Source organism: Anomaloglossus baeobatrachus, chromosome 10 (genome assembly GCF_048569485.1).
Source record: "Anomaloglossus baeobatrachus isolate aAnoBae1 chromosome 10, aAnoBae1.hap1, whole genome shotgun sequence".
Lineage (NCBI taxonomy): Eukaryota > Metazoa > Chordata > Amphibia > Anura > Aromobatidae > Anomaloglossus > Anomaloglossus baeobatrachus.
In genome coordinates, this window is record NC_134362.1 from 212352982 (window position 1) to 212370644 (window position 17663).

General features: G+C 57.8%; 1 protein-coding gene across 1 annotated transcript in view; it reads left to right on the forward strand.

The window, feature by feature from the left end:
- ATP2C2 (ATPase secretory pathway Ca2+ transporting 2) overlaps positions 1–17663 on the forward strand; it is a 47360-nt gene that overhangs the window by 3067 nt on the left and 26630 nt on the right. Inside the window, exons 5-11 of the mRNA XM_075326260.1 lie at positions 1645–1753; positions 6306–6455; positions 11838–11906; positions 15138–15213; positions 16129–16195; positions 16267–16391; positions 16511–16608. Coding sequence (XP_075182375.1) covers positions 1645–1753; positions 6306–6455; positions 11838–11906; positions 15138–15213; positions 16129–16195; positions 16267–16391; positions 16511–16608 — 694 coding nt within the window. The remainder of the gene's footprint in view (positions 1–1644; positions 1754–6305; positions 6456–11837; positions 11907–15137; positions 15214–16128; positions 16196–16266; positions 16392–16510; positions 16609–17663) is intronic.

The following is a 17663-nucleotide window of genomic DNA, read 5'->3' on the forward strand; positions in this document are numbered from 1 at the left end:
TCTGTGCTCTGCTTCTCTGGCTCTGCTCTGTGCTCTGCTTCTCTGGCTCTGCTCTGTGCTCTGCTTCTCTGGCTCTGCTCTGTGCTCTGCTTCTCTGGCTCTGCTCTGTGCTCTGCTTCTCTGGCTCTGCTCTGTGCTCTGCTTCTCTGGCTCTGCTCTGTGCTCTGCTTCTCTGGCTCTGTTCTGTGCTCTGCTTCTCTGGCTCTGTTCTGTGCTCTGCTTCTCTGGCTCTGCTCTGTGCTCTGCTTCTCTGGCTCTGCTCTGTGCTCTGCTTCTCTGGCTCTGCTCTGTGCTCTGCTTCTCTGGCTCTGTTCTGTGCTCTGCTTCTCTGGCTCTGTTCTGTGCTCTGCTTCTCTGGCTCTGTTCTGTGCTCTGCTTCTCTGGCTCTGTTCTGTGCTCTGCTTCTCTGGCTCTGTTCTGTGCTCTGCTTCTCTGGCTCTGCTCTGTGCTCTGCTTCTCTGGCTCTGCTCTGTGCTCTGCTTCTCTGGCTCTGTTCTGTGCTCTGCTTCTCTGGCTCTGTTCTGTGCTCTCCTTCTCTGGCTCTGCTCTGTGCTCTGCTTCTCTGGCTCTGCTCTGTGCTCTGCTTCTCTGGCTCTGCTCTGTGCTCTGCTTCTCTGGCTCTGCTCTGTGCTCTGCTTCTCTGGCTCTGTTCTGTGCTCTGCTTCTCTGGCTCTGTTCTGTGCTCTGCTTCTCTGGCTCTGTTCTGTGCTCTGCTTCTCTGGCTCTGTTCTGTGCTCTGCTTCTCTGGCTCTGTTCTGTGCTCTGCTTCTCTGGCTCTGCTCTGTGCTCTGCTTCTCTGGCTCTGCGGCTCTGCAGCTCTGCTTCTCTGGCTCTGTTCTGTGCTCTGCTTCTCTGGCTCTGCTCTGTGCTCTGCTTCTCTGGCTCTGTTCTGTGCTCTGCTTCTCTGGCTCTGCTCTGTGCTCTGCTTCTCTGGCTCTGTTCTGTGCTCTGCTTCTCTGGCTCTGTTCTGTGCTCTGCTTCTCTGGCTCTGTTCTGTGCTCTGCTTCTCTGGCTCTGTTCTGTGCTCTGCTTCTCTGGCTCTGTTCTGTGCTCTGCTTCTCTGGCTCTGTTCTGTGCTCTGCTTCTCTGGCTCTGCTCTGTGCTCTGCTTCTCTGGCTCTGCTCTGTGCTCTGCTTCTCTGGCTCTGTTCTGTGCTCTGCTTCTCTGGCTCTGTTCTGTGCTCTGCTTCTCTGGCTCTGTTCTGTGCTCTGCTTCTCTGGCTCTGTTCTGTGCTCTGCTTCTCTGGCTCTGCTTCTCTGGCTCTGCTTCTCTGGCTCTGCTCTGTGCTCTGCTTCTCTGGCTCTGCTCTGTGCTCTGCTTCTCTGGCTCTGTTCTGTGCTCTGCTTCTCTGGCTCTGTTCTGTGCTCTGCTTCTCTGGCTCTGCTTCTCTGGCTCTGCTTCTCTGGCTCTGCTCTGTGCTCTGCTTCTCTGGCTCTGTTCTGTGCTCTGCTTCTCTGGCTCTGCTTCTCTGGCTCTGTTCTGTGCTCTGCTTCTCTGGCTCTGCTCTGTGCTCTGCTTCTCTGGCTCTGCTCTGTGCTCTGCTTCTCTGGCTCTGTTCTGTGCTCTGCTTCTCTGGCTCTGCTCTGTGCTCTGCTTCTCTGGCTCGGCTCTGCGGCACACTCATCCTTGTTCCGTCGTTTGCAGTGTCCGGGATGGGAAGCTTCAGCACCTTCTTGCTCGGGAGCTGGTCCCCGGAGACGTGGTGTCGCTGACGGTCGGTGACCGGGTCCCAGCAGACGTCCGGCTGATCGAGGTGGGTGCGGGTGTACAGGGTGTACAGGGTGTGGCAGAGGTGACGCGGTGTCCGGTGCGGGGGATTGTGCTCATGGGGTGACCGGTACTTTCCACCCCTTCAGTCCTCTGTATCCTGGTCCCCAGTGGGTTTCCGCCGGCCTGTGACCACCCCCGGCGGGGAGCGGAGCTGAGCGCGCCATTGTTCTCCGGTGACAATCCCATGTAATGACAGGCAGCAGCGCCCGGATCACATGATGCGGTGCACACCCGTCCCCGGCCCGGGGCTATTGTCACCGGAGCCGTGCGTCTCGCCCCCTCCATTATACAGCCCTGACAGGTGTCCTGCAGATGGTCCCCATACACACCGGCGAACAACAACACCCAGCAACTGCTGGAGCGTGCGGCTGATAGTACATGAGATCATCCTCAGACGGTCCATGCACAGGGATCATTATATGTGGACAGTCCCTGTGTTGTGGGGATCAGCTGCGGCCGGTCCATGCACAGGGATCATTATATGTGGACAGTCCCTGTGTTGTGGGGATCAGCTGTGGCCGGTCCATGCGCAGGGGATCATTATATGTGGACAGTCCCTGTGTTGTGGGGATCAGCTGCGGCCGGTCCATGCGCAGGGATCATTATATGTGGACAGTTCCTGTGTGGTGGGGATCAGCTGCGGCCGATCCATGCGCAGGGATCATTATGTGTGGACAGTTCCTGTGTGGTGGGGATCAGCTGCGGCCGGTCCACGCACAGGGATCATTATATGTGGACAGTCCCTGTGTTGTGGGGATCAGCTGTGGCCGGTCCATGCGCAGGGATCATTATATGTGGACAGTCCCTGTGTTGTGGGGATCAGCTGCGGCCGGTCCACGCACAGGGGTCATTGTGTGGACAGTCCCTGTGTTGTGGGGATCAGCTGCGGCCGGTCCATGCACAGGGATCATTATATGTGGACAGTCCCTGTGTGGTGGGGATCAGCTGCGGCCGGTCCACGCACAGGGGTCATTGTGTGGACAGTCCCTGTGTTGTGGGGATCAGCTGCGGCCGGTCCATGCGCAGGGATCATTATATGTGGACAGTCCCTGTGTTGTGGGGATCAGCTGCGGCCGGTCCACGCACAGGGGTCATTGTGTGGACAGTCCCTGTGTTGTGGGGATCAGCTGCGGCCGGTCCATGCGCAGGGATCATTATATGTGGACAGTCCCTGTGTTGTGGGGATCAGCTGCGGCCGGTCCACGCACAGGGATCATTATATGTGGACAGTCCCTGTGTTGTGGGGATCAGCTGCGGCCGGTCCATGCGCAGGGATCATTATATGTGGACAGTTCCTGTGTGGTGGGGATCAGCTGCGGCCGGTCCACGCACAGGGGTCATTGTGTGGACAGTCCCTGTGTTGTGGGGATCAGCTGCGGCCGGTCCATGCACAGGGATCATTATATGTGGACAGTCCCTGTGTTGTGGGGATCAGCTGCGGCCGGTCCACGCACAGGGATCATTATATGTGGACAGTCCCTGTGTTGTGGGGATCAGCTGCGGCCGGTCCATGCACAGGGATCATTATATGTGGACAGTCCTTGTGTTGTGGGGATCAGCTGCGGCCGGTCCACGCACAGGGATCATTATATGTGGACAGTCCCTGTGTTGTGGGGATCAGCTGCGGCCGGTCCACGCACAGGGATCATTATATGTGGACAGTCCCTGTGTTGTGGGGATCAGCTGCGGCCGGTCCATGCGCAGGGATCATTATATGTGGACAGTCCCTGTGTTGTGGGGATCAGCTGCGGCCGGTCCATGCGCAGGGATCATTATATGTGGACAGTCCCTGTGTTGTGGGGATCAGCTGCGGCCGGTCCACGCACAGGGATCATTATATGTGGACAGTCCCTGTGTTGTGGGGATCAGCTGCGGCCGGTCCATGCACAGGGATCATTATATGTGGACAGTCCCTGTGTTGTGGGGATCAGCTGCGGCCGGTCCATGCACAGGAATCATTATATGTGGACAGTCCCTGTGTTGTGGGGATCAGCTGCGGCCGGTCCACGCACAGGGATCATTATATGTGGACAGTCCCTGTGTTGTGGGGATCAGCTGCGGCCGGTCCACGCACAGGAATCATTATATGTGGACAGTCCCTGTGTTGTGGGGATCAGCTGCGGCCGGTCCACGCTCCACATTTAGGAGGAATTAGTTGTCTCCAGACTTGTCCCGAGTGAATCGGGGGGCTCCGGAGCCTGAGTGAGGCCCCCACGATTATCCACGGTAAGATGGCGTGACTCCACCGCAGAACCACCGCTATTGGTGTAGAAAGTGGCAGTTTTGAGCAGTGACCGTGGCGGATCCTGGCCGTGCCTCCGTGGGCTCAGCTGATGTTTGCTCTCTGATCTGGAGATTTGTTGCTCTGTGTTCAGCGCTCGCCGCTGTGTAAACCATCCCGAGATTTACAGAGAAAGCCGCCACCACTGATATACCGCCATACTACACCGCACTGTATATACAGGGGCAGCTCGGGAGGAGAGCGCCAGAGGACAGGGGCAGCTCAGGAGGAGGAGAGCGCCAGAGGACAGGGGCAGCTCAGGAGGAGGAGAGCGCCAGAGGACAGGGGCAGCTCGGGAGGAGGAGAGCGCCAGAGGACAGGGGCAGCTCAGGAGGAGGAGAGCGCCAGAGGACAGGGGCAGCTCAGGAGGAGGAGAGCGCCAGAGGACAGGGGCAGCTCGGGAGGAGGAGAGCGCCAGAGGACAGGGGCAGCTCAGGAGGAGGAGAGCGCCAGAGGACAGGGGCAGCTCGGGAGGAGGAGAGCGCCAGAGGACAGGGGCAGCTCGGGAGGAGGAGAGCGCCAGAGGACAGGGGCAGCTCGAGAGGAGGAGACGGACAGGGGCAGCTCGGGAGGAGGAGACGGACAGGGGCCGCTCGGGAGGAGGAGACGGACAGGGGCCGCTCGGGAGGAGGAGACGGACAGGGGCCGCTCGGGAGGAGGAGACGGACAGGGGCCGCTCGGGAGGAGGAGACGGACAGGGGCCGCTCGGGGGGAGGAGACGGACAGGGGCCGCTCGGGGGGAGGAGACTGACAGGGGCCGCTCGGGGGGAGGAGACTGACAGGGGCCGCTCGGGGGGAGGAGACGGACAGGGGCCGCTCGGGGGGAGGAGACGGACAGGGGCCGCTCGGGGGGAGGAGACTGACAGGGGCCGCTCGGGGGGAGGAGACTGACAGGGGCCGCTCGGGGGGAGGAGACTGACAGGGGCCGCTCGGGGGGAGGAGACGGACAGGGGCCGCTCGGGGGGAGGAGACGGACAGGGGCCGCTCGGGGGGAGGAGACGGACAGGGGCCGCTCGGGGGGAGGAGACGGACAGGGGCCGCTCGGGGGGAGGAGACGGACAGGGGCCGCTCGGGGGGAGGAGACGGACAGGGGCCGCTCGGGGGGAGGAGACGGACAGGGGCCGCTCGGGGGGAGGAGACGGACAGGGGCCGCTCGGGAGGAGGAGACGGACAGGGGCAGCTCGGGGGAGGAGACGGACAGGGGCCGCTCGGGAGGAGGAGACGGACAGGGGCCGCTCGGGAGGAGGAGACGGACAGGGGCAGCTCGGGGGAGGAGACGGACAGGGGCAGCTCGGGGGAGGAGACGGACAGGGGCCGCTCGGGAGGAGGAGACGGACAGGGGCCGCTCGGGAGGAGGAGACGGACAGGGGCCGCTCGGGAGGAGGAGACGGACAGGGGCCGCTCGGGAGGAGGAGACGGACAGGGGCCGCTCGGGAGGAGGAGACGGACAGGGGCAGCTCGGGGGAGGAGACGGACAGGGGCAGCTCGGGGGAGGAGACGGACAGGGGCAGCTCGGGGGAGGAGACGGACAGGGGCAGCTCGGGGGGAGGAGACGGACAGGGGCCGCTCGGGGGGAGGAGACGGACAGGGGCCGCTCGGGGGGAGGAGACGGACAGGGGCCGCTCGGGGGGAGGAGACGGACAGGGGCCGCTCGGGGGGAGGAGACGGACAGGGGCCGCTCGGGAGTCCTGTGGCCATACAGTGAGACGTATCAGACCTTCGTCACCATCTTCCATCATGTCCTGTTCTTCCAGTGTCAGATTGCATTCTGGGACATTGTATTCTTTGGCCCGATGTTCCTAGCCCTGTAGTCGTGGTGAGGTGTTCGGGCCGCCGTGTTCCGGACGCTCGCAGACAAGGTCATAGCTGCCCGCGTCCGCCCGGTGCTCCGCGCACATAAAGGTATTTGTAGCCGCCCCTCCCCCTGTGTCAATATAGAAAAGCAAATAGAAAAATGAACATAAATTGAGTTTTACTGCAGCGAGAATAGAGATAAGACTCCCGCAAAGCAGAGGGTGAGCTCACTGAGTGCAGCCAGCGGCCCTCCCTCCGAGGACTGCAGGCGCTGAGGTCAGGACTCGCAGTTATCAGCACATTGCTCCTCCAATCATCTGTTAGTAAACGATGTACAGAATCCAAGCTGCGAGGAAGCCTCCATGATACTAGGAGTGATTCCCCCCCCCCCCCGTCCTGTGGACCCCTAATATTAATGATCCCTCTGCAGACCCCTAACATTTCACTTCTCTCCCATCAGACGACGGATCTTCTCGTGGATGAATCCAGTTTTACTGGTGAAACCGAACCATGCAGCAAAACACACGGATCCGTGGACGAAGCGAGCGGCCTCACCACACTGAGCAACATCGTGTTCATGGGCACGCTAGTCCGCTACGGAAAAGGAAAGGTAAGAGCCGCCGCCGCCACCACACTGCCCAATCACTAGAGATCAGCAGTGACATCACTGAGAACAGCGCCTATCCATCACCAGAGATCAGCAGTGACATCACTGAGAACACCGCCTATCCACCACCAGAGATCAGCAGTGACATCACTGAGAACACCGCCTATCCATCACCAGAGATCAGCGGTGACATCACTGAGAATACCACCTATCCATCACCAGAGATCAGCAGTGACATCACTGAGAACATCTCCTATCCATCACCAGGGATCAGCGGTGACATCACTGAGAACACCGCCTATCCATCACCAGAGATCAGCAGTGACATCACTGAGAACACCGCCTATCCATCACCAGAGATCAGCGGTGACATCACTGAGAACACCTCCTATCCATCACCAGAGATCAGCAGTGACATCACTGAGAACACCTCCTATCCATCACCAGAGATCAGCGGTGACATCACTGAGAACACCGCCTATCCATCACCAGAGATCAGCAGTGACATCACTGAGAACACCGCCTATCCATCACCAGAGATCAGCGGTGACATCACTGAGAACACCGCCTATCCATCACCAGAGATCAGCGGTGACATCACTGAGAACACCTCCTATCCATCACCAGAGATCAGCGGTGACATCACTGAGAACACCTCCTATCCATCACCAGAGATCAGCGGTGACATCACTGAGAACACCGCCTATCCATCACCAGAAATCAGCGGTGACATCACTGAGAACACCTCCTATCCATCACCAGAGATCAGCAGTGACATCACTGAGAACACCTCCTATCCATCACCAGAGATCAGCGGTGACATCACTGAGAACACCTCCTATCCATCACCGGAGATCAGCAGTGACATCACTGAGAACACCGCCTATCCATCACCAGAGATCAGCAGTGACATCACTGAGAACACCTCCTATCCATCACCAGAGATCAGCAGTGACATCACTGAGAACACCTCCTATCCATCACCAGAGATCAGCAGTGACATCACTGAGAACACCTCCTATCCATCACCAGAGATCAGCGGTGACATCACTGAGAACACCTCCTATCCATCACCAGAGATCAGCGGTGACATCACTGAGAACACCTCCTATCCATCACCAGAGATCAGCGGTGACATCACTGAGAACACCTCCTATCCATCACCAGAGATCAGCGGTGACATCACTGAGAACACCGCCTATCCATCACCAGAGATCAGCGGTGACATCACTGAGAACACCTCCTATCCATTACCAGAGATCAGCGGTGACATCACTGAGAACACCTCCTATCCATCACCAGAGATCAGCGGTGACCTCACTGAGAACACCGCCTATCCATCACCAGAGATCAGCGGTGACATCACTGAGAACACCGCCTATCCATCACCAGAGATCAGCGGTGACATCACTGAGAACACCTCCTATCCATCACCAGAGATCAGCGGTGACATCACTGAGAACACCTCCTATCCATCACCAGAGATCAGCGGTGACATCACTGAGAACACCTCCTATCCATCACCAGAGATCAGCGGTGACATCACTGAGAACACCTCCTATCCATCACCAGAGATCAGCGGTGACATCACTGAGAACACCTCCTATCCATCACCAGAGATCAGCGGTGACATCACTGAGAACACCTCCTATCCATCACCAGAGATCAGCGGTGACATCACTGAGAACACCTCCTATCCATCACCAGAGATCAGCGGTGACATCACTGAGAACACCTCCTATCCATCACCAGAGATCAGCGGTGACATCACTGAGAACACCTCCTATCCATCACCAGAGATCAGCGGTGACATCACTGAGAACACCTCCTATCCATCACCAGAGATCAGCGGTGACATCACTGAGAACACCTCCTATCCATCACCAGAGATCAGCGGTGACATCACTGAGAACACCTCCTATCCATCACCAGAGATCAGCGGTGACATCACTGAGAACACCTCCTATCCATCACCAGAGATCAGCGGTGACATCACTGAGAACACCGCCTAGCCATCACCAGAGATCAGCGGTGACATCACTGAGAACACCGCCTATCCATCACCAGAGATCAGCAGTGACATCACTGAGAACACCGCCTATCCATCACCAGAGATCAGCGGTGACATCACTGAGAACACCGCCTATCCATCACCAGAGATCAGCGGTGACATCACTGAGAACACCTCCTATCCATCACCAGAGATCAGCGGTGACATCACTGAGAACACCGCCTATCCATCACCAGAGATCAGCGGTGACATCACTGAGAACACCGCCTATCCATCACCAGAGATCAGCGGTGACATCACTGAGAACACCTCCTATCCATCACCAGAGATCAGCGGTGACATCACTGAGAACACCTCCTATCCATCACCAGAGATCAGCAGTGACATCACTGAGAACACCTCCTATCCATCACCAGAGATCAGCGGTGACATCACTGAGAACACCTCCTATCCATCACCGGAGATCAGCAGTGACATCACTGAGAACACCGCCTATCCATCACCAGAGATCAGCAGTGACATCACTGAGAACACCTCCTATCCATCACCAGAGATCAGCAGTGACATCACTGAGAACACCTCCTATCCATTACCAGAGATCAGCAGTGACATCACTGAGAACACCTCCTATCCATCACCAGAGATCAGCGGTGACATCACTGAGAACACCGCCTATCCATCACCAGAGATCAGCGGTGACATCACTGAGAACACCGCCTATCCATCACCAGAGATCAGCAGTGACATCACTGAGAACACCTCCTATCCATCACCAGAGATCAGCGGTGACATCACTGAGAACACCTCCTATCCATCACCAGAGATCAGCGGTGACATCACTGAGAACACCTCCTATCCATCACCAGAGATCAGCGGTGACATCACTGAGAACACCTCCTATCCATCACCAGAGATCAGCGGTGACATCACTGAGAACACCTCCTATCCATCACCAGAGATCAGCGGTGACATCACTGAGAACACCTCCTATCCATCACCAGAGATCAGCAGTGACATCACTGAGAACACCGCCTATCCATCACCAGAGATCAGCAGAGACATCACTGAGAACACCTCCTATCCATCACCAGAGATCAGCGGTGACATCACTGAGAACACCTCCTATCCATCACCAGAGATCAGCGGTGACATCACTGAGAACACCTCCTATCCATCACCAGAGATCAGCGGTGACATCACTGAGAACACCTCCTATCCATCACCAGAGATCAGCGGTGACATCACTGAGAACACCTCCTATCCATCACCAGAGATCAGCGGTGACATCACTGAGAACACCTCCTATCCATCACCAGAGATCAGCGGTGACATCACTGAGAACACCTCCTATCCATCACCAGAGATCAGCGGTGACATCACTGAGAACACCTCCTATCCATCACCAGAGATCAGCGGTGACATCACTGAGAACACCTCCTATCCATCACCAGAGATCAGTGGTGACATCACTGAGAACACCTCCTATCCATCACCAGAGATCAGCGGTGACATCACTGAGAACACCTCCTATCCATCACCAGAGATCAGCGGTGACATCACTGAGAACACCTCCTATCCATCACCAGAGATCAGCGGTGACATCACTGAGAACACCTCCTATCCATCACCAGAGATCAGCGGTGACATCACTGAGAACACCGCCTATCTATCACCAGAGATCAGCGGTGACATCACTGAGAACACCTCCTATCCATCACTAGAGATCAGCAGTGACATCACTGAGAACACCTCCTATCCATCACCAGAGATCAGCAGTGACATCACTGAGAACACCTCCTATCCATCACCAGAGATCAGCGGTGACATCACTGAGAACACCTCCTATCCATCACCAGAGATCAGCGGTGACATCACTGAGAACACCTCCTATCCATCACCAGAGATCAGCGGTGACATCACTGAGAACACCGCCTATCCATCACCAGAGATCAGCGGTGACATCACTGAGAACACCGCCTATCCATCACCAGAGATTAGCGGTGACATCACTGAGAACACCTCCTATCCATCACCAGAGATCAGCGGTGACATCACTGAGAACACTGCCTATCCATCACCAGAGATCAGCAGTGACATCACTGAGAACACCTCCTATCCATCACCAGAGATCAGCGGTGACATCACTGATAACACCACCTATCCATCACCAGAGATCAGCGGTGACATCACTGAGAACACTGCCTATCCATCACCAGAGATCAGCGGTGACATCACTGAGAACACCTCCTATCCATCACCAGAGATCAGCAGTGACATCACTGAGAACACCTCCTATCCATCACCAGAGATCAGCAGTGACATCACTGAGAACACCTCCTATCCATCACCAGAGATCAGCGGTGACATCACTGAGAACACCTCCTATCCATCACCAGAGATCAGCGGTGACATCACTGAGAACACCTCCTATCCATCACCAGAGATCAGCGGTGACATCACTGAGAACACCTCCTATCCATCACCAGAGATCAGCGGTGACATCACTGAGAACACCTCCTATCCATCACCAGAGATCAGCGGTGACATCACTGAGAACACTGCCTATCCATCACCAGAGATCAGCAGTGACATCACTGAGAACACCTCCTATCCATCACCAGAGATCAGCGGTGACATCACTGAGAACACCTCCTATCCATCACCAGAGATCAGCAGTGACATCACTGAGAACACCTCCTATCCATCACCAGAGATCAGCAGTGACATCACTGAGAACACCTCCTATCCATCACCAGAGATCAGCGGTGACATCACTGAGAACACCGCCTATCCATCACCAGAGATCAGCAGTGACATCACTGAGAACACCTCCTATCCATCACCAGAGATCAGCGGAGACATCACTGAGAACACCTCCTATCCATCACCAGAGATCAGCAGTGACATCACTGAGAACACCGCCTATCCATCACCAGAGATCAGCGGTGACATCACTGAGAACACCTCCTATCCATCACCAGAGATCAGCAGTGACATCACTGAGAACACCTCCTATCCATCACCAGAGATCAGCGGTGACATCACTGAGAACACCTCCTATCCATCACCAGAGATCAGCGGTGACATCACTGAGAACACCTCCTATCCATCACCAGAGATCAGCAGTGACATCACTGAGAACACCTCCTATCCATTACCAGAGATCAGCGGTGACATCACTGAGAACACCTCCTATCCATCACCAGAGATCAGCGGTGACATCACTGAGAACACCTCCTATCCATTACCAGAGATCAGCGGTGACATCACTGAGAACACCGCCTATCGCATCTTTTATATGTGGCGCTGGTCGTGGATATAAATGTCGGACTCTTGGAGATCTTCGGCTTCTGATTCCTTCTGTTGTTTCTCAGGGAGTCGTGATTTGTGTGGGGGAGAAGTCGCAGTTCGGTGAAGTCTTTAAGATGATGCAGGCGGAGGAGGTTTGTGGTTCTATTTTCCTGCTTTGGATCTATGATGTCATTAACCCTTCACATTCAGCCACAGCTCATCCCCTGTAATGCTGAGTATTGTGCGTTGTGTATCTAAAGCTGGGTTTACACACTGCAACATCTCAAACGACATCGCTGTAAGGTCACCGGTTTTGTGACGCAATAGCGATGTTGTTTGCGATGTTGCAGTGTGTGAAACCTATCAGCGACCCGGCCCCTGCTGTGAAGTTGTAATCGTTACAAATCGTTCAGGACCATTCCTAGGTCCTTTGTTTCCCGCTGTGCAGCATGAAGTTTCAGTGTGTGAAGACTTTGCAGCGACTTTGTTAGCAACTTCCCTTTCAAAAGGCTGCTTATCAACGCCCCCAACAACCAGCTAGGTCGCTCTGCAGGTCCGGATCGCTGTTGCGTTGTTGGCCAGGTTTGCCTGTTTGACAGCTCACCAGCGACTTAACAGAGACTTAGGGAGGTCGCTATTGCATCACAAAACCGGTGACGTTACAGCGATGTCCTTTGCGATGTTGCAGTGTGTAAACCCAGCTTTATACTCCAAACTCATCCAGAAAGCAGATTGGGATCTTCAGGGTCAGACCTAGGTCACCTCCTCTTACTGTCAGGGTCAGTCCTAGGTCGCCTCCTCTTACTGTCAGGGTCAGTCCTAGCCCTCCTCCTCTTACTGTCAGGGTCAGTCCAAGGCCTCCTCCTGTTACTGTCAGGGTCAGTCCAAGGCCTCCTCCTGTTACTGTCAGGGTCAGTCCTAGGCCTCCTCCTGTTACTGTCAGGGTCAGTCCTAGGCCTCCTCCTGTTACTGTCAGGGTCAGTCCTAGGCCTCCTCCTCTTACTGTCAGGGTCAGTCCTAGGCCTCCTCCTCTTACTGTCAGGGTCAGTCCTAGGCCTCCTCCTCTTACTGTCAGGGTCAGTCCTAGGCCTCCTCCTCTTACTGTCAGGGTCAGTCCTAGACCTCCTCCTCCTCTCTCTGTCAGGGTCAGTCCTATCCCTCCTCCTCTTACTGTCAGGGTCAGTCCAAGGCCTCCTCCTCTTACTGTCAGGGTCAGTCCTAGCCCTCCTCCTCCTGTTACTGTCAGGGTCAGTCCTAGGCTTCCTCCTGTTACTGTCAGGGTCAGTCCTAGGCCTCCTCCTCTTAATGTCAGGGTCAGTCCAAGGCCTCCTCCTCTTACTGTCAGGGTCAGTCCTAGACCTCCTCCTGTTACTGTCAGGGTCAGTCCTAGACCTCCTCCTGTTACTGTCAGGGTCAGTCCTAGCCCTCCTCCTCCTGTTACTGTCAGGGTCAGTCCTAGGCCTCCTCCTGTTACTGTCAGGGTCAGTCCTAGCCCTCCTCCTCCTGTTACTGTCAGGGTCAGTCCTAGGCCTCCTCCTGTTACTGTCAGGGTCAGTCCTAGCCCTCCTCCTCCTGTTACTGTCAGGGTCAGTCCTAGGCCTCCTCCTGTTACTGTCAGGGTCAGTCCTAGGCCTCCTCCTGTTACTGTCAGGGTCAGTCCTAGGCCTCCTCCTGTTACTGTCAGGGTCAGTCCTAGGCCTCCTCCTGTTACTGTCAGGGTCAGTCCTAGGCCTCCTCCTGTTACTGTCAGGGTCAGTCCTAGGCCTCCTCCTGTTACTGTCAGGGTCAGTCCTAGGCCTCCTCCTGTTACTGTCAGGGTCAGTCCTAGGCCTCCTCCTGTTACTGTCAGGGTCAGTCCTAGGCCTCCTCCTGTTACTGTCAGGGTCAGTCCTAGGTCTCCTCCTCTTACTGTCAGGGTCAGTCCAAGGCCGCCTCCTCTTACTGTCAGGGTCAGTCCTAGCCCTCCTCCTCCTGTTACTGTCAGGGTCAGTCCTAGGCCTCCTCCTGTTACTGTCAGGGTCAGTCCTAGCCCTCCTCCTCCTGTTACTGTCAGGGTCAGTCCTAGCCCTCCTCCTCCTGTTACTGTCAGGGTCAGTCCTAGGCCTCCTCCTGTTACTGTCAGGGTCAGTCCTAGGCCTCCTCCTGTTACTGTCAGGGTCTGTCCTAGGCCTCCTCCTGTTACTGTCAGGGTCAGTCCTAGGCCTCCTCCTGTTACTGTCAGGGTCAGTCCTAGGCCTCCTCCTGTTACTGTCAGGGTCAGTCCTAGGCCTCCTCCTGTTACTGTCAGGGTCAGTCCTAGGCCTCCTCCTCTTACTGTCAGGGTCAGTCCTAGGCCTCCTCCTCTTACTGTCAGGGTCAGTCCTAGTCCTCCTCCTCTTCTTACTGTCAGGGTCAGTCCTAGTCCTCCTCCTCTTCTTACTGTCAGGGTCAGTCCTAGGCCTCCTCCTCCTGTTACTGTCAGGGTCAGTCCTAGGTCGCCTCCCCTTACTGTCAGGGTCAGTCCTAGGCCTCCTCCTCTTACTGTCGGGGTCAGTCCTAGGCCTCCTCCTCTTACTGTCGGGTCAGTCCTAGGCCTCCTCCTTTTACTATCAGGGTCAGTCCTAGGCCTCCTCCTCTTTACTGTCAGGGTTCCTCGGGGTTCAGTCCTAGCACCCTCCTCATCTCTATCACCTACCCATATTCTCCACAGTTCTACACCGCACCACATCTCCTCCTCATCTCTATCACCTACCCACATTCTCCACAGTTCTACACCGCACCACATCTCCTCCTCATCTCTATCACCTACCCGTCCTCTCCACAGTGCTGCATCCCCCTACATCTCCTCCTCATCTCTATCACCTACCCGTCCTCCCCACAGTGCTGCACCCCCTACATCTCCTCCTCATCTCTATCACCTACCCGTCCTCTCCACAGTGCTGCACCTCCCTACATCTCCTCCTCATCTCTATCACCTACCCGTCCTCTCCATAGTGCTGCACCTCCCTACATCTCCTCCTCATCTCTATCACCCTACCCATCCTCTCCACAGTGCTGCACCGCCCTACATCTCCTCCTCATCTATCACCTACCCGTCCTCCCCACAGTGCTCCAATTAATGTAATACTAACATCCTCCATAATCTGAACCTCACACCTTCATCTCCAGACTTCTTTTGTGCTGCGCCAGTTTTCTGGAATGCACTACCTCAGATCATCTGACTAATACTTAGCCCCCATATTTTTGTGTGCCTCCCCCCCCTATTTCCTCATAGATTGTAGCTCGTGAGCCGGACCCCGCCCCCCCTGTACCCCTGGCTCCCCCTGTACCCCCGCTCCTCTGTGTTCCTGGGTGATGCCTGTATTATCTGTGCTGCCATCTCTCATCACTTTTCTTTATTTCAGACGCCTAAAACTCCTCTGCAGAAGAGCATGGACGCGCTGGGGAAGCAGCTGTCGCTCTTCTCATTTGGCATAATCGGTGAGCTCATCTCTAATATCTGTAACTGCCGCAATCCCAGCCGTCCAGCCCCCCCGGAAATACAGAGAGGAGGTTGAGTGGTGACTGGGTATGGCGGGGGGCGTCTGGGGTACGGCAGGGGGCGTCTCGTGTCTGGGGTACGGCGGGGGGGTGTCTCGTGTCTGGGGTACGGCGGGGGGGTGTCTCGTGTCTGGGGTACGGCGGAGGGGCGTCTCGTGTCTGGGGTACGGCGGAGGGGCGTCCCGTGTCTGGGGTACGGCGGAGGGGCGTCTCGTGTCTGGGGTACGGCGGAGGGGCGTCCCGTGTCTGGGGTACGGCGGGGGGCGTCCCGTGTCTGGGGTACGGCGGAGGGGCGTCCAGTGTCTGGGGTACGGCGGGGGGCGTCCAGTGTCTGGGGTACGGCGGGGGGCGTCTCGTGTCTGGGGTACGGCGGAGGGGCGTCTCGTGTCTGGGGTACGGCGGAGGGGCGTCTCGTGTCTGGGGTACGGCGGAGGGGCGTCTCGTGTCTGGGGTACGGCGGAGGGGCGTCTCGTGTCTGGGGTACGGCGGAGGGGCGTCTCGTGTCTGGGGTACGGCGGAGGGGCGTCTCGTGTCTGGGGTACGGCGGAGGGGCGTCCCGTGTCTGGGGTACGGCGGAGGGGCGTCTCGTGTCTGGGGTACGGCGGAGGGGCGTCCCGTGTCTGGGGTACGGCGGGGGGCGTCCCGTGTCTGGGGTACGGCGGGGGGCGTCCCGTGTCTGGGGTACGGCGGAGGGGCGTCTCGTGTCTGGGGTACGGCGGAGGGGCGTCTCGTGTCTAGGGTACGGCGGAGGGGCGTCTCGTGTCTGGGGTACGGCGGCGGGCGTCCCGTGTCTGGGGTATGGCGGGGGGCTGCCGCTGCTGTCCTTGCTGACCGCTGCCCGTCTCTCCCGCGCAGGGCTCATCATGCTGATTGGCTGGCTCCAGGGGAAGCCTCTGCTCAGTATGTTCACCATCGGAGTCAGGTACGCGCCTCATATCCCGGATGATGGGAGTTTTCCCACCTCGGGTCCTCAGCTCTCACCTCTGCTTTCAGTTTGGCCGTAGCCGCTATCCCTGAGGGTCTGCCCATCGTTGTCACGGTGACGCTGGCGCTCGGGGTGATGAGGATGGCCAACAAGCGGGTGATCGTCAAGAAGCTGCCGATCGTAGAGACGCTGGGTGAGTGACAACCAAACCCCCCAAAGGAGAGTGAGGGCTGATTGGTCCTGACAGTGCCCACCCATCATATTGCCGGCCCCACTCGGTACTATTAACCCTTGCCTGTTCTTTGGTGTCAGGTTGCTGCAACGTCATCTGTTCCGACAAGACGGGCACCCTCACCGCTAACGAGATGACGGTCACCAGACTAGTGACATCAGACGGGCTGCACGCCGAGGTAACCAGAGCTGCCGATCCCATGTATGGCCGGTGGTGCCCCCCCCTTCAGTCAGTCTGGCCGGTGGTGCCCATCCTTCCCCCCCTCCCCGGGAGTCTGGCCGGTGGTGCCCATCTCTTCCCCCCCCCCCCTCCCCCGGGAGTCTGGCCGGTGGTGCCCATCCCCCACCCCCTCCCCCGGGAGTCTGGCCAGTGGTACCAATCTCCCCCCCTCCCCCGGGAGTCTGGCCGATCATGGCTCTTTTCCCCCCCCGGGAGTCTGGCTGGCTGTGCCCCCTCCCCGTGGCCCTTTTTGCCCCCAGGAGTCTGGCCGGTCGTGGCCCTTTTTCCCCCCCAGGAGTCTGGCCGGTCGTGGCCCTTTTTCCCCCCCAGGAGTCTGGCCGGTCGTGGCCCTTTCCCCCCCCCCAGGAGTCTGGCCGGTCGTGGCCCTTTTTCCCCCCCAGGAGTCTGGCCGGTCGTGGCCCTTTTTCCCCCCCAGGAGTCTGGCCGGTCGTGGCCCTTTTTCCCCCCCAGGAGTCTGGCCGGTCGTGGCCCTTTTTCCCCCCCAGGAGTGTGGCCGTTCGTGGCCCTTTTTCCCCCCCAGGAGTGTGGCCGGTCGTGGCCCTTTCCCCCCCCCCCAGTAGTGTGGCCGGTCGTGGCCCTTTCCCCCCCCCAGGAGTGTGGCCGGTCGTGGCCCTTTCCCCCCCCCAGGAGTGTGGCCGGTCGTGGCCCTTTCCCCCCCCAGGAGTGTGGCCGGTCGTGGCCCTTTCCCCCCCCAGGAGTGTGGCCGGTCGTGGCCCTTTCCCCCCCCAGGAGTGTGGCCGGTCGTGGCCCTTTCCCCCCCCAGGAGTGTGGCCGGTCGTGGCCCTTTTTCCCCCCCAGGAGTGTGGCCGGTCGTGGCCCTTTTTCCCCCCCAGGAGTGTGGCCGGTCGTGGCCCTTTTTCCCCCCCAGGAGTGTGGCCGGTCGTGGCCCCTTTTCCCCCCCCAGGAGTGTGGCCGGTCGTGGCCCTTTTTCCCCCCCAGGAGTGTGGCCGGTCGTGGCCCTTTTTCCCCCCCAGGAGTGTGGCCGGTCGTGGC